Source organism: Argentina anserina, chromosome 5 (assembly GCF_933775445.1).
Source record: "Argentina anserina chromosome 5, drPotAnse1.1, whole genome shotgun sequence".
Taxonomy (NCBI): domain Eukaryota; kingdom Viridiplantae; phylum Streptophyta; class Magnoliopsida; order Rosales; family Rosaceae; genus Argentina; species Argentina anserina.
The window spans coordinates 19,312,790-19,328,637 of NC_065876.1; the positions used below are offsets into that span (position 1 = coordinate 19,312,790).

Genomic DNA, 15,848 nt, shown 5'->3' on the forward strand with positions numbered 1-15,848 from the left:
GGTGTAACAGCGGGTGTAACATGCCAAGAGAAAATGTCAAAATATGTGAAATGATGTTAAAATTCAAAGGAGATTGGTATGAGTATGCTTAGAATGAAAATAATAACTAGAATTAGAGAACCTTAAGCTCTGATTTTGCCGGAATTGCTTAGAGCACTGCATCGACGGCGGTAGCCCCTTGTGATGGTTGATGCGCCTTGTACGGTGGTTGGTTTGGAGTGGGTAGGGTATCAAATGAAATAGGGGAGAGAGATATTTCTAACGATATCAACCACTCTCAAATTCATCGTCGAACGGCAAAGTTATGGCCGAAATAAAAAAGAATGAAAAAGAAGATGATGATAATGATGAAGATGAAGAAAAAAAGGTAAAATTGTTAAGAAAATATTTTAAAAGTAACTAGTTTATAATTTTATTTAAAGTTTATTGACTATTTTCTAATTTCTATTTAATTTAGATGACATTTTTATAATTAGAAAATAAGTTGTGATATTTTTCTAATTTATGATGGGAAATTATACTATTTTATAATTTGTCCAAAAATAATAATAAATAAATAAATAAATTTGAGGGTGTGGATCACACTGTTTTTTGGTTTTGTCAAATTTTGAATTGACATGTGACATAAAATTACTAATGCAAATTTTGACAAACTTAATCTCCTAATGGAATTGAGAATGAAAAAATAGGATTGAGGAGGAATGGAGAGAGGAGGAGTCATTCATATCCTTTGTTTACTTGTTATTTAGAATCAGAATTAATCTGGGAATTTATTAATATTCATATGTTTACTAACATGAAGGAATGGAAAATCATAAAAAGGTAAATTATGAAATGTCCTTACCTATATGATGGGTCTTCATGTTAAGTTTTTAAATAGGTTTTTAAAATTATCAATAAATTATGATGATATTTCAGAGATAAAACTTTGATTCAACCTTTGTTCGAAATAAATACATAGCACCCCCCCTCATAAATCATATTAGAGGATTGATTGTTAGATTTTCTAGTGGGACCCACGGCATTTCCATTCCTCTAGCTTGGTAAATGCATTTTTAAAGGGGAAACAAAATGATTTAGCAGGAAATCATTCCATTTACTCGTAAGTAAACACGTTCTAATTGAATTAGAGTATCTTCGGTGCACGGTGTGCATCTTTACATATCATTTGAACGATATTAAATTAGAGGAAATCATATAAATGCATAGACCTTAAATGTGAATTTATTTTTTTGAATATGAATTATTTTTAATCCTAATGATTGCATCGTGTATTATACACACGTCGTGTTACTGTATATAAGAATTTTTATAATTAAATAAGCTTGTTTGGATGAAGTAATCTTATTTTGATAGAAATCTTATTTTCATGAAAATCATATTTTTAGGAATATAAAATTCTAAAAATTGATAATTCTTTTGTGTGGATGTTATTCCTTAAATTTTAAAAAATGGTTAGAATTGTATAGAAAAGATTGAGAATTGAAGAATGACACATCTTTTTCATGGACAATAAACGGGAAAAACATGTTTCAAATTTCCTTTATCTTTTCTAATAAAATTTAAATTTTCATTGAAATTTCAACTGAAACAGAAAAAAGAATATTAAATTTTTAGAATTTAATTAAATTTTTCCTTCTTTTCCGCTCTCCTGACACACATAAATATGTTTCTCTGTACAAACGCAACATAAATAAACAAGAAGGAAGATATAAGAAGGAATCGAGAGTTTTCTTTGTTTAAAGAAAAAGAAGAACAAGGGAATCGAGATGGGCACGCAGCAGAGCAAAGAGAAGGTGGCGACGACGACGACGGAGATAGAGCCGTGCAAGAAAGAATCCTGCTTAATTCAATCATGTCTCTCCAAGAACGAATTCAACTCACGCAAGTAAGTAATGCGTTTCGGGCAAACTTGGCGTCAAGTTTTTTATTTATAGGATTTGGGTTTTGGAACTTGGATTGCAATTCGTTGTGTTTATCAAACCCATGAAATTGGCTCTCGTTTCTGATTTGATTTTCTGGTTTTAATTATCTTCAGTTGCCTTAAAGTTATTGAGATGCTGCAGTCTTGCTGCGAAAAATGTAATTACAACTCCACACACTGTGCTTCTCTCTCTGGCCTTCTCAACCAGAAACCCTAAATGAAATGGCGATTGACTTAGTGGTAAACTCAACATTACCTAAACATTTGCACGGCTCTTTCTGTTTTAAATTCGGTGAGACTTCATTGTATACATGATGTGGTAGATGGAACAGAGAGGATGGATATTTCTGGTCAAGAGGTGATGCTACAAAAGTTATGATATTGGGATTGAAAAAGTTTAACCCTTTTGATTTGTTGTGTAATTTAGATAAGTACTAATACATCTAATTGTGGAACTTGAATGCCATTCTTGTGAACACCAATTTCACTATTGTTTTCCACCTTTCGCAATCCGGAACTGGATTCTACAGGAGAGGATAAGTTTGAGGCAAAGGAAATTTGTCTGCTGTGTTGGGTTCTGATTCTACTGTGGTGGCAGAGGTGAGGTTGGTGGAAGAGGGTGGTGCTGTGGAGATGGCTGTGAGGGTTGGCGGAGCTGCTGGTTCTAGTTCAAGCTATGGACTCCCCTACCTCATGGTTTTGTGGACGTGAATACAGTTGCGGCTTGGAAGGAGTGTGAGCACAGTGGAGTTGGAATCACTGCTCGGAACATCAAGGGTTTTATCTTAGCAGGTTCAAGTGTTCTTGGTGTTAATAACTCAGCATTTGAGGCTGAATTTGACGCAGCTCTGAAAGAAACTCAACTTGCAGCACTTCTGCATCTAAGGAAGATTATTGTGGAGGCGACCCTTAGGAAGTGTTCTAGCCAATTGTGTACTCTTGTACATCAAGTTGGAAAATTGTTCCAACCTTGAACAGAAATGGTGCTATGATGTCTTTGTTTGATCCCACAAGATGCTAACTATGCAGCTGCTGCCGAGCCAAGCTTGCAATGGTGAGGGTGAGTTCCTCGGATTGGGCAAATCGGCCTCCGAACTCCCTCCTTGAAGTTCTGAGAAGTAATGGGCACCGGCCTCCATGAAGTGCTTTTTTGGTTCTTCAGTAGTCCGGTTAGCTCTATGTCTGTTCCTTTTCTTCTTCATCAGTTCTTGTTGCTTTCGCTCTCTTTGTTTGGCTGTTGTTGGTTAGCCTTCTGGCCCTTTCAATGGATTTGCTTTTATTGACCCAAAAAGAAATGCATTCCCTTGTTGGCATCTTATACCCATCTCTCTCAAAAGCGTTCATTCAGCATCATAGAAACCGTGATGCTTTCATACTACAGTATGTCAATCACAAGCTAGCCTTCGCACTGTTCCCTCCCTACTTCCCAAGTCCCAACATTAATCTTGAGATCACATATAAGTTTCTCTTTACTTGATGGGGGGTAACACAAATATCTTTCACTATAAAATAGTCATTTGTGTCCATTCTAAAACAGAAAGAAAACAAAAACAAAAGGATCATTATCCGCCATGTTCACCTGGTCACTAACCAAGAGTTTCATGCTCAACCACCATTGGCTTTACATCTAATGGTGACAAGTTGAGTTGTTTTGTTCTCAATGTAAATCTAACGGTGGTACTGGTCTTGTTATTAGTTATCAGAAAAAAAAAACAACTATTGCGGCCCAGAAAATGTGCTGCTTAGCTGAAGAAATATTTGGAGACTAACAAGTTAGAGAAAAGGAAAAAAAAAGGCGAACACCTAGAAGAGCAGGATAAATAAGATCCTTTGAAATTAATTGAATGGCAAATGTTAGCCAAGATACACTGCATAACCAATTTGCTCAACGTTCAATTGCCGAGTGACTTTCTTTCCTCTTGAGGGAAAAGGGTATACAAAGTGCTTCAAAGTAGCAACCGTGAAACCCATCCAGCCAAAAACAGGGGGAGGGAGGAGGAAACTCTTACCAAACTAAACTATCCAAAAACAAAATATTGGGCAGTTGTGTAGATACGATGCTCCATAAAATACAAAGGCCCGCATTAGTAAGGTCCCCCAAAATAAGCATGCAAATTTGTTGGTTGTTACATCATGATCTTGAGCTATCCTGCCGCCGAAGTGGGATGCCCTCTGCACAATCCATTCCATCCTCTTCTGCATGCTTAGATAGTCGCAAAGAGGACATCGATGTTGTCAAACCTGTGCCACATTGATAACATATTGAATTTACTATAATGAAGTGCTCTTTATGCTTGATCGACATCAAGCAGGACACTAAATATAGAATAAAATATTCATGATTAAAAAAAAAAAGACAAATACCATCAGTCATGTCCTTTGTTTTGTGAAGAAGAAAAGTTCCTCCAAGTATAGTCACAAAGCCACACATTTCCGTGATAACTTGTGTGGGACTCTGTCTGTCCCAATCCTGAAAGTACCGTAGGATGAGGAAATTTGGATTAAGCTTTAACCATTGGTAACATAGTAGTAGTGTAGTAGTTTGAGAGATAATGATATCTGGATCTATCATGCTGATGTAGCATACAACTTTCTTCTTCATAAACAGAAAGAAAGAAAAATAATAATGGGAGAACTCTACCTTAAACATGATCACACTAGCCAGAATAGTTAGTGATGTGAACATGACGTAATATATAGGAGATACCACAGATGTGTTGAATGTATCAAGTGCCTGTAATGGAAAGGAAAAACTATGAATTAGAACCCAATAAAAACCACAACTAATCAAATGGTCAATATTCCTTCTAGATTCTAACAAAATATATGAAGAAAAGTGGAAACAGATGACAACAAATAATCCCCTCAAAATCAGAAAACATCAATTACGAAGTCAGAAGGTATAAATTTTAGACTTTGAAACAGCATACAAAGAAAAGAAAAGCAATGACAACAAAGATTTATTTCCAGGTGACTTGTTCAAAAATATGATTGAAACAGTAAGAGCAATGGCAGAGACATCTCAATTTGAGGTTAAATGTAAAATTGTGCGTCGTTTCAAGTTATCAAATAATGGAATAGATTATTATCCCATGAGACCAACCATAACCAGAGACTCAAATAAAGACACTAAAAGAATTTTTATGCTTCATATGTTATTGCACTCACAAAGCAAAATAAAATAAAAGGTCAAACATTCTTAATTACTAACATTAGTACAAAGCTGTGAACATTAACTCCACCTTAGAAATACAACGAGAAAACTTATACAGTAGGAAACTTCAACTGTGGCAAGAACCCGGGATACAAAACTGACATAACAGATTTTAAGAACATCAGAAAACTAACTCCTATTGGCTGCAGACTCCGATGTCCAAAAAGGCCTACTATAGATTATGGAATAAATGAAACATTGGATGCTCCCAATCCACTCCCAACTGTTCTAATTGACCAAGATGGCGGGCCACCCGTAAGCAACTATTGCTGCTTACTGGTCGCGTAAGCCAATAGACTCCCCAACATCCTTTATCAAAAAGAAAACCATCACCACAGATTAACATCCAAGCACCTCCCTTCAACCAGCCCATGCAACCCAAGAACTTACCACCCACTGGTAGAAAACCATCTATATGTTGGCAGACCGAAAACAAGTGACCTTGCCACATGTAAATTACTCAGAAATTTACACCAGATTTGGATGTCGGAAATAGAGAGAGAAGGAAATAAAGGAGGGAAAATGCCACCATGTAGTGTGTGATGGTCAGAGAATGGTGGTGCTAGGATGAAGTTCTCTGGTGATCGTTTTCAACAGGTATTTGGAGGTGCTGTGTAGTTAAAAAGAAAGACAAAAAGAAGCAAGTTTTGGACTTTCACAAGGCTGCATCACCCAGAGAGGGTTTAGATGTGCTGCTAAGTCTTGTCAATTACAGTTGGCATGGTTGGTCTTTTCCAGAACTTGCACAATTATTCAACCTATGTTTTGATACAATAAGCCAAATAACACTCCACAACAGAAGTACTTCAAACAAAGGCAAGCACTGGAAAACGACAAGAAATTTGTGGGTGGTTAGGATAAATGGGTATCACACGTATATAATAATCCAGACATCAGAAATGGCGTGGTTTGACAAAGTATTGTTTACGTCTGTGGGGCAGCAACCAATCTACTCTGTAACTATCACAGGTACACTATCTTGCTGGGCCTCTAACAGACATGATGAAGACTACCAAGAATACATTAAAGGACCCTTTCTCTTACTTTCTGTTTCTCTTGCTCTAGTACCTACAAAAGAATTCCCTAGCTCATTACCTTTCGCTAATGATCACTCTAAACCTTGAAATGGTACTCCACCACTGTATACATGCACTACTAGTCCTCTCATTCAGACCATTTTCAACTAGCTCAGAAAAAAAAATTATTATACATAAAGCAATCCACACTAAAACAAGCTGAACTACTCTGTAATTGCTATATACGCAAACTTGACACTGTTGAAGAGAATCAGCAAACTGTATACAGAGACTAAAAACAGGACCCAAAGCCAAAAAAAAAAAACAGAACAAAGCAGCAGCTGAAAGTGTTCCAAACATTAGCTCTGTTGTGTTTTTGGCTCGTTGATGCATGTTGGAGTTAGGATTCAGTAATCAAATCCAGGTTTAGAAAGGAAATAAGTTAGCACAGCTTTTCTATATGTTTTAGGAGAGTATATCTTCCAATATTCTATTAGGATTTGTGTTAGGTTTAGTAATCCTAGTCCATATTGTATCAAGCAGCCCCTATTGATATAAATAGGGCTGCAGGGAGGTTTTTAGACATAGAGACAGAAATCCTAAAGGGAGAGCTAAGGGTGATAGAGAGATAGGAGCTAGACAGGGAGGGGTTAAGGTCTACAATAAGTACTTGTACCTAAATTCTTCAGTACTAGTAAATCTCTCAAGAGAGATCACAGTGGAAGTAGGCTTCAGCTGAACCACTATAACTTTGGTGTGTTTCTGTTTACTCTTCTTTGCTTATATCGCAAATAACTATTAAGATCTAAAGACGCTTATAACAACACGTGGTATCAGAGCTGGTTTATTTTGCGATGTCGATTGGCAAAGGAATGGCTGAGGCAGGAGAGGTGAGAGCGTCCATAAAGCTATTCAATGGCAAGGACAACTTCACGCTTTGGCAGAGGAAGATGAGGAACGTTCTGATCCAGCATAAGGTTGATGTAGCTCTTGAAGCATCAAAGCCTACATCAATGTCTGATGCAGATTGGGCAGAAAAGTGTAAGATAGCAAAGAGTTGCATTGAGTTGCATCTTGCTGATAATGTTGTGCTTCAGATCGGAGAGGAGCTGACTGCAAAGCAGGCATGGGACAAGCTGCAAAGCGTTTATATGGGTACAACCATCAGCAACAAGCTACTTTTGAAGGAACAACTCTTTGGCCTCAAGATGGAGGAAGGGGATGATCTTACTGATCATATATCCAAGTTTCAGAACTGCATAATTAACTTGGAGAAGGTTGGGGCAAAGATGGGAGATGAGGACTCGGCTATGATGTTACTACAGTCTTTGCCATCATCATTCAAACACTTCAAGACCACCATGATATTCAACAAAGAGACCATCACACTTACAGGAGTGTGTGAGAACCTGGAACAATATGTCAGGATGCAGAGGGAAGACGATAATTCCCAAGCACGTGGACTGAGTGTCAGAGGGAAGGAGAGAGGAAGGTCTAAGAGTAAAGGTGGTGGATTTGAAGACAAGGGCAGGTCTAAATCCAAGGGAAAAGGCAAAGAAAAGAAGAAGGATGGTTGCTTCGTATGTGGTTCACCCGACCACTGGAAAAGAAATTGCAAACAATGGAAGGAGAAGAAGGCGCAGATGCTTGGAGGAAGCTCCCAGTCAGCCAATGTCGTTATTGGGAATGATAGCGATGATGGAGAACTCCTTGCAATCTCAGCCAGCTCCGGCGCGCCTAGACATTGGACCTTGGACACAGCCTGCACATTTCACATGTGTGCACACAGAGATTGGTTTGACACATATGAAGAGAGGGACACCGGATCAGTTTTGATGGGGAATGATTCACCAAGTAGAATCATGGGAATCGGCACAGTAAAGATCTCAATGTATGATGGCATTATCAGAACATTGGGAAAGGTCAGACACATTCCACATTTGAGCAGAAATCTGATTTCTCTAAGTCTATTGGATAGGGAAGGATTGTGGTATAAAGGTAACAATGGAGTGCTCAAAGTCGGAAAGGGTCAGTTGGTCTACATGAAAGGTGTGTTGCAGCCTGATAATATGTATAAACTCACAGGTTCTACAATAGTAGGTGGAGCATCAGTTTGTACGGAAGAAGACAAGACTGAGCTCTGGCATAGACGGCTAGGGCACATGAGTCAAAGGGGGCTGCAAGAATTACATAAGCAAGATAAGCTAGAAGGCATAACGAGTTGCAGCCTTGACTTCTGCAAGTATTGCACACTCGGTAAGCAGACCAAGGTATCATTCAAAGTGAGCAGCAGTGAGAACAAATCCAAAGGAGTATTAGACTATATTCACACAGATGTTTGGGGGCCTGCATCAACAAAATCGTTGGGTATGGCCAGATACTTTGTCTCTTTCATAGATGATTTTTCAAGGAAGGTTTGGGTTTACTTTATGAAGTCAAAAGATGAGGTCTTTCCAAAGTTCAAGGAGTGGAAGGCTGAAATCGAGAACCAAACGGGCAGGAAAATCAAAGTGTTGAGAAGTGACAATGGAGGTGAATATATAAGTAATCAGTTCTTACAATTCTGCAAGGATGAAGGCATTACAAGACACTTTACTGTTAAGAAAACTCCCCAGCAAAACGGTGTTGCAGAGAGGATGAACAGAACTCTCTTGGAGAGAGAAAGAAGCATGAGGCTTCATGCAGGGTTGCCTGAAGAGTTTTGGGCAGAATCGCTTAATCATGCTTGTTACTTGATTAATCGATCACCTTCAAAGGCTATTAACTTCAAGTGTGCAGAGGGGGTATGGTCTGGAAAACCAGTTGATTATTCCAATTTAAGAGTGTTTGGATGCAGCGCCTTTGCGCATATTCCCAAGGATGAAAGAACCAAGCTGGAACCAAAGTCACTTGAATGTGTGTTTATTGGTTTTCAGAGAGGAGTAAAAGGTTATAAGTTGTGGGATATAATCAATGAGAAAAGAGTGCTTAGCAGGGACGTTGTTTTTGATGAGAAGACTATGCCGTTAAATATAGAAGCTAATAGTAAGGAGGAGAAGATGACTGTTGCTGAAAAAGATGAAGAAGCAATCGAGATATCATTAGCTAAACGATCAGTTGAAGATTCTCAAGCTCAGGTGGAGCAAGTAGGGAATGATCAAGTAGCCATTGAGGAACCAGAGCAGCAACAACAGTCACCAGTTATGGCTCAGGTGGAGCAGTCCCCACGTAGGGGTCAAAATCCTCCCATCCCACAAGAACCTGAGCCAATGAGGCGAGTCATAGCACTTGACAAACCAAAGAGGAATTTAAAGAAGGTACATCGGTATGGATTTGAAACCGAAGAAGATGTGAGTCATGCTCTGACCATAAGTCAAGGTGATCCAACTACTTATCAAGAAGCTATAGAAAGCGAAGAAAGGGAAGGTTGGATTGGTGCTATGGCAGAAGAGATGGAATCTCTGCACAAGAATTCCGTGTGGGAGCTGGTTCCTAAACCCAAAGAAAGAAAATTTGTTGGCTGCAAGTGGGTGTTTAGGAAGAAAGAAGGAATACATGATGATGATGCCATAAAGTACAAAGCACGTCTTGTGGCAAAAGGGTATTCGCAGAAAGAGGGAGTGGACTATGACGAGATTTTCTCTCCGGTGGTCAAACATACTTCAATACGGTTGTTGTTGTCTATAGCAGCTCAGTATGATATGGAGATTGAGCAGATGGATGTTAAAACTGCGTTTCTTCATGGGGACCTCGAAGAAGACATTTACATGTCGCAGCCGGAGGGTTTTGTCGAAACAGGGAAAGAGAATCTGGTTTGTCGACTAAAGAAGTCTCTATATGGACTCAAGCAATCGCCAAGGCAGTGGTACAAGCGTTTCGACACATACATGCTGAAGATAGGCTACACAAGGTGTCAATATGACTGCTGCGTTTACTACCATGTATTCGAAGATGGGGAGGTAATTCTACTACTACTGTATGTAGATGACATGCTGATTGCATGCAAGGATATGTTGAAAATTCAGAAACTTAAGGAAAAGTTGGGGGCTGAATTCGACATGAAGGATCTAGGAGCTGCACAGAAGATCCTTGGAATTGAAATAAGAAGGGATAGAAACACAAGTGAAATATGGCTGTCACAAGAGAAGTACATTATGAAGGTACTTGAACGGTTCAACATGGATGAAGCTAAGGTTGTTTCTACCCCATTAGCTGCACACTTTCGGCTGAGTGCAGAGCATAAGCCATCAAATCAAAAGGAGATTGATGCGATGAAGAATGTTCCATATGCTAATGCAGTAGGGTGTCTCATGTATGCAATGATATGCACAAGACCAGATTTAGCTCAAGCATTGAGTGTTGTCTCTAAGTATATGTCAAATCCGGGAAAGCGTCATTGGGAAGCAGTGAAGTGGATTCTGAGGTACTTAAAGAGAACTAAGCAGTTTGGAATCAAGTTTGAAAGAAAACAAGAAGAAGCTTGTGTGGCTGGTTTTGTTGACTCTGATTTTGCAGGAGACTTAGATAGAAGAAGGTCTACAACAGGTTATGTTTTCACTTGTGGTGGAGGGCCTGTGAGCTGGAAAGCAAATCTTCAAGAGGTTACAGCTCTATCTACTACTGAGGCAGAGTATATGGCGTTGACAGAAGCTTCTAAGGAAGCTATTTGGTTGAATGGACTGGCAGGACAGTTTGGTATTCACCAGGAAGGTGTGGTAGTGAAGTGTGACAGCCAAAGTGCCATACATTTGGCGAAGAATCAAGTGTTTCATGCAAGGACAAAGCACATTGATGTTCGCTATCACCGGATCAGAGATTGGATAGAAGCTGGATATATTATTGTGGAGAAAGTTCACACAAATGACAATGCAGCAGATTGTCTAACAAAGCCAGTTTCTGTAGAGAAGTTCAAGCACTGCTTGAACTTGCTTAGTGTCACAACATGCTGAGTTGTGGTGGAGCACCTCCTCACTTGAGGTGTGATGAGGCAAGAGGAGTATTGCCAAGGTGAATGATCTTGGAGGTTTGTTCAGGGTTACTTCAAGAGATACAAGACATCCTGAAGGTTGCAACAATCATTTGGTATCAACTCACCAAGGTGGAGATTGTTGTGTTTTTGGCTCGTTGATGCATGTTGGAGTTAGGATTCAGTAATCAAATCCAGGTTTAGAAAGGAAATAACTTAGCACAACTTTTCTATATGTTTTAAGAGAGTATATCTTCCAATATTCTATTAGGATTTGTGTTAGGTTTAGTAATCCTAGTCCATATTGTATCAAGCAGCCCCTATTGATATAAATAGGGCTGCAGGGAGGTTTTTAGACATAGAGACAGAAATCCTAAAGGGAGAGCTAAGGGTGATAGAGAGATAGGAGCTAGACAGGGAGGGGTTAAGGTCTACAATAAGTACTTGTACCTAAATTCTTCAGTACTAGTAAATCTCTCAAGAGAGATCACAGTGGAAGTAGGCTTCAGCTGAACCACTATAACTTTGGTGTGTTTCTGTTTACTCTTCTTTGCTTATATCGCAAATAACTATTAAGATCTAAAGACGCTTATAACAACAAGCTCCTCCCCAACGAGAACTCTCCATCATAATGAAAGGAGACGAAACTATGAAAACTGTGTTATACAATCAATGGTTGCAATGAAGTTGCATTCTTGCTCTTTATTTCCTCTACAACATAGATTCTGGACGAAGTATCGAGTTTGTGATATATCTGGAAAATCAGAATGACCCCGCTGGCTTCAGTTACCCTCACACAGCTTCCACCACAACACTAAGGAATAGTTGTCCATTTGGATGACGAGGAAAACATATCTTTACCTCAATTTTCTGCCTCTACAGTGGATAGGAAAACTCATAGGCTTTAAGATAAGCTATGAATTATTCTATCCCTTCAATAGGTTTCACAATATTAACCGGAAAACTTATTCCACCAAGCACCGCCATCGCTCCATCAGATATGGAAAGCCATGCACAAAGATGTGACAGGAACACTACTTCAGTGTTTTGGTATCAACCAAATGTGAGGTAAATTAAACCCAGTAAAGACAAGAACGTAATACAACCCTGCCTATAGTGAATCTAACTTTGCACAGTGGATTTTGATTTCTACTGCCAATCGTGAAGAAATGGTATCTGAAACTTTTCCCACTAAATTTGGCGTGGAAGGCAGCTTTACATCTTCTTAAGGCCTGGCCTGTCACTATGCTGTTAATACTTATCGTACTTTTTTTTTGTGTACAAATTTACTGCACTAATGTTTACGTGAACCTTCAGCAGAGTTATTATTTGATGTATTTATATTGTCTTCTATCTCTTTCATAAAATCGTACAGACTTATACAAAAGTGGGAAAAAAAAACGGTAACAATGGTATCACACTTGCCTCCATGGAAAACATGTCACCCACAGTCTGACAATGTAACCTATTAGAACCTTTATACTGACTATATATCACTGATGGAATTATCGTGTTTATAGGCTGCATCAAAGAATGGAAACAAGCTCCACAAAGTCCCATTAGTGAATTTCTTAGCAGACCCTCTGTTAATATTTTTTATTGTTAGCAATCTCATCATGAGTGCATTTCTTTTGGGTGTATTTTTCTTTCTTAATAGAATTCTACAAGTAGCTCAATTCAAACAGTCGTCAGCGCACATACAAATTAAAAACTTGCTTGACTGGAAAAGGATTAATTAAAAGATGATTGAAAAAATACAAAAGCAATAAACAGTAGAGAAAAGAATTAGTAATTACCTTGTTCAAGTAATTCATTTGGGTGAGCACACAAGTAATTACAACTAAAGTGAAGACCCAAGTTTGAGGATAGATTAGTTGATTCATTCCAGATAAAGTCAACTTCAGAGCGATTCCGAGTGCTTTAACACTCATGACCTGTCAAATACCTCCCTTAGATAAATCCAAATACAACCATGAAATATTAAGAGATGAGAGGCAGAAAGCAAGCATAACTGTAAAGATCTCCCAAAGTCTAATAGCAACACTTACCGACAAGGAACCTACAAGCGAACAAACTCCAATGTAAACCATTATGTGTGTCTGGCCATATTGCGGGATATAGTGGAATATAAGTATAAACACAGCAGTTATGACAAGAGCTGCATACAATAGAAAACCTGAGAAGGAAAAAAAAAACCCAATCTTGAGTATGAAAAACTTTCCCTTTCATTATACATATAGAATACAGCCAAATAACATAGTGAGTGAAGGTGGAAGTGATGTACCTGGTTCCATGGCAAGAGCCCAAACTTCTGCTACAGATTCAATCGCACGTTCTTGAGGCGCATGTAAAACAATAGTTGTAGAACCCACAACACATAGAGCACAACCAAGAATCCCAAAGACATGTAGCCTCTCCCTTAAAATAATATGTGCAAGCACGGCGCTGCAAAATGTTATTATTAATCAGGCACTCAGCCCTAAGAAGCAACCATATAATGTAGGTGTATATAATCTTAAACATGCCTGATAATAATGCTGAGAGCGCCAAGAGGAGTTACTAGTATAGCAGGTGCAAATGCATATGCCGCGAAATTAGCAACTTCTCCTACAATCACTGTCAAAATGGCACTTGTTATTAAAAAATCGTCATTTGGATACTAGAATTGAAATCATGAGACTCACTGGTGATCATGCCGACCCACCAAAGCGGCTCGTATAGGTATGAGTATCCTCCCACTCCTGATGAATAAACGAGTAGCGAAACAATCAAGAATCACAAAAAGAGTTTAGCATTTGGAATTGAGACTGAATTTAATACCTGCTCGGATGCCGGAAGCGCCGGCCTTCTTCAAGCCCTTTTTCTTGACAATGAAACTAGCACCAATGAATAAGCTGGAAGACAAAGCCAGAACCAAACCCTTGATGTTGTCAGAGGACATGCCTCTGTAAGAGTCTCTCCAGCTCATCGGGGGGCTGAAGCCCTCAGTAGTCGCCATGGCTCTCTCGCTCGCTCTCTCAAAACCCTAAGCTGCTGCTGGTGCTTCCGAGTCTGGCATTACTAATCGAACTAGTGGGTTTGCCTTGACTCTGGTGCGACTCGGAGGAGAGATCTCGAAGATGATAATGTCGGCGCTTTACAGCTGTGTGTAGATCGGAGATGGTGAGTGGATTGGGTAGAGCTGGGTTGGGTTGGGGTTGGATTAACTTTGCTGATTGTGGCGTGGAGGATTGGATTTTGTGATTTTTAACCTGCCTGGGTTTTACCATTAAAGATAACGACTTCACTCCGAAGGTTGCTCACCGCTACACTCCACCTTTTTTTTTCTCTCTCTCTCGCACCTTTCATTTTTTTTTTTATAATAAAAAGACGTTGAGAAATTCTATTCACACATGAGAAAATATTAGATACACACTCCATTATAATTTTTTTTTTATAAATACAGGGTTGGTGCGGTTGTTCTCAAGTCTTCGTTAATAAAAATGGAGAATACAAGTAGTGGACGTGAAGCCTAAACCCCTAATTACAAAGACTTAAAATAATATCAAAAATCTCTACAAACAAATACTCAACAAAATATCAACTAACAAAAAATATTGCACAAATAGTGTCTCTATTTACTTTTAGAAATGCAATGACATAATGGAGAGATCAGTATCTATGTAACTCAACTACATAACCTAGTGCCAAATAATACAATTCTCCAACGACACTAAGTTTCAATATGCCACTAGGTGGTAGCAACCATATGACGAAACAAAGAACTCACCGCTTACCTAGAGTAGACCAAGCACTCAAGTGCCCATTACTTAAGCCCATACCTCACCTCCAACCCAAAAAGGGTCCACAAGCAATATCCAAGCCCAGTAGGCCAAACCAGTACATGGGCCATCCCTCTCAGCCCGATTTTGCAGCTGCAACCCGCCTCTCCCTCGTTGATGTTGGAAACTTGCAACACCCCATCGTCCGTAGATCCACGGTGGTCCGCGCCTACAGCTCCGGTCAATTGCGCACCAACCAGTACTTGGAGACTATGAACTGGTAGTAGGAGCACCCTCACCCAAATTGCCATGCCATTGATCTGATCGATTAGTTGTCATTTTGCTCCAACCATGAACCAGATCCGGCTAGCCAAACTTGGGCTCCAAGCACCACTTCCACCTGACAACATCCTCCTCACACTTCGTTCCTAACTCACTGCCACGGTACAATTACAGCCTCAAATCGAGATAGGGGAAGTACATCATCTAATACAAGTCACTGAGTCTGAGATATACCCACTGATGTGGCCAAAATGACCTCTCAATTATAACATTTTTTGTGCATTATAGTATATGATAAAGTAGGGCATCGTTCTTGGCTGAAGATTGAGGGTACTCAAACTAATTACGTTAATTAAGACACGCCACGGCTCAAACAAATAATAAAACAACTACAACTCTGTCTAACAAGACACAATTAAACTAACTAGCGACTCAATAACACAAGTATGAGGGTTTTAGGGTTTGTGACAAGGTCAAACCATATAGATAATATCACGATCAAAAGGGATAGAATGCTAGAACTCAAAAATCCACCACCAATATGATCAGATATGTTATACCATAATTCCAATATGTAGTGAGAACGATATCAATCAAGAAGAAATCATGAACACATGCATAAGCGCTATATTATTTCCCTTATGTTATCTAAGTTAATGTAGTATTCAAGTTAACAATCATTCTAAGCATCCGATCTCAAAAATCT

At 39.1% G+C, this 15,848-nt stretch overlaps 2 protein-coding genes and 1 pseudogene across 3 annotated transcripts; 1 reads left to right on the plus strand and 2 right to left on the minus strand.

Annotated features, from left to right (window-relative positions):
• Positions 1–15,848, minus strand: part of LOC126795674 (uncharacterized) — a 157,843-nt pseudogene that overhangs the window by 19,353 nt on the left and 122,642 nt on the right.
• LOC126793975 (cx9C motif-containing protein 4, mitochondrial) lies at positions 1,723–3,242 on the plus strand. 2 transcript variants are annotated; one of them, XM_050520617.1, is made up of 3 exons: positions 1,723–1,888; positions 2,039–2,164; positions 2,455–3,242. In XM_050520617.1, exons 1-2 carry the CDS (start codon positions 1,770–1,772, stop codon positions 2,139–2,141), a joined length of 222 nt encoding a protein of 73 aa, XP_050376574.1. In that variant the 5' UTR covers positions 1,723–1,769; the 3' UTR covers positions 2,142–2,164; positions 2,455–3,242. The 2 variants fall into 2 exon arrangements, with proteins under 2 accessions (XP_050376574.1, XP_050376572.1); XM_050520615.1 differs by having other exon boundaries at positions 2,039–3,242.
• On the minus strand, positions 3,735–14,346 carry LOC126793971 (probable magnesium transporter NIPA4). Its single transcript, XM_050520605.1, has 9 exons — positions 13,920–14,346; positions 13,784–13,840; positions 13,625–13,715; positions 13,384–13,544; positions 13,148–13,275; positions 12,896–13,033; positions 4,566–4,658; positions 4,289–4,394; positions 3,735–4,165 (listed from the first exon to the last, which is right to left on the minus strand). Exons 1-9 carry the CDS (start codon positions 14,095–14,097, stop codon positions 4,056–4,058), a joined length of 1,062 nt encoding a protein of 353 aa, XP_050376562.1. The 5' UTR covers positions 14,098–14,346; the 3' UTR covers positions 3,735–4,055.

Bases quoted from the DNA above. Each gene is read 5' to 3' on its own strand.
- LOC126793975 (XM_050520615.1), top strand. From the start codon at position 1,770: ATGGGCACGCAGCAGAGCAAAGAGAAGGTGGCGACGACGACGACGGAG. The intron at 1,889-2,038 runs GTAAGTAATGCG...AATTATCTTCAG, and splicing joins AACGAATTCAACTCACGCAA to TTGCCTTAAAGTTATTGAGA.
- LOC126793971 (XM_050520605.1), bottom strand. From the start codon at position 14,097: ATGGCGACTACTGAGGGCTTCAGCCCCCCGATGAGCTGGAGAGACTCT. The intron at 13,841-13,919 runs GTATTAAATTCA...TTTATTCATCAG, and splicing joins CGCTTCCGGCATCCGAGCAG to GAGTGGGAGGATACTCATAC. The intron at 13,545-13,624 runs GCATGTTTAAGA...AACATTTTGCAG, and splicing joins GCTCTCAGCATTATTATCAG to CGCCGTGCTTGCACATATTA.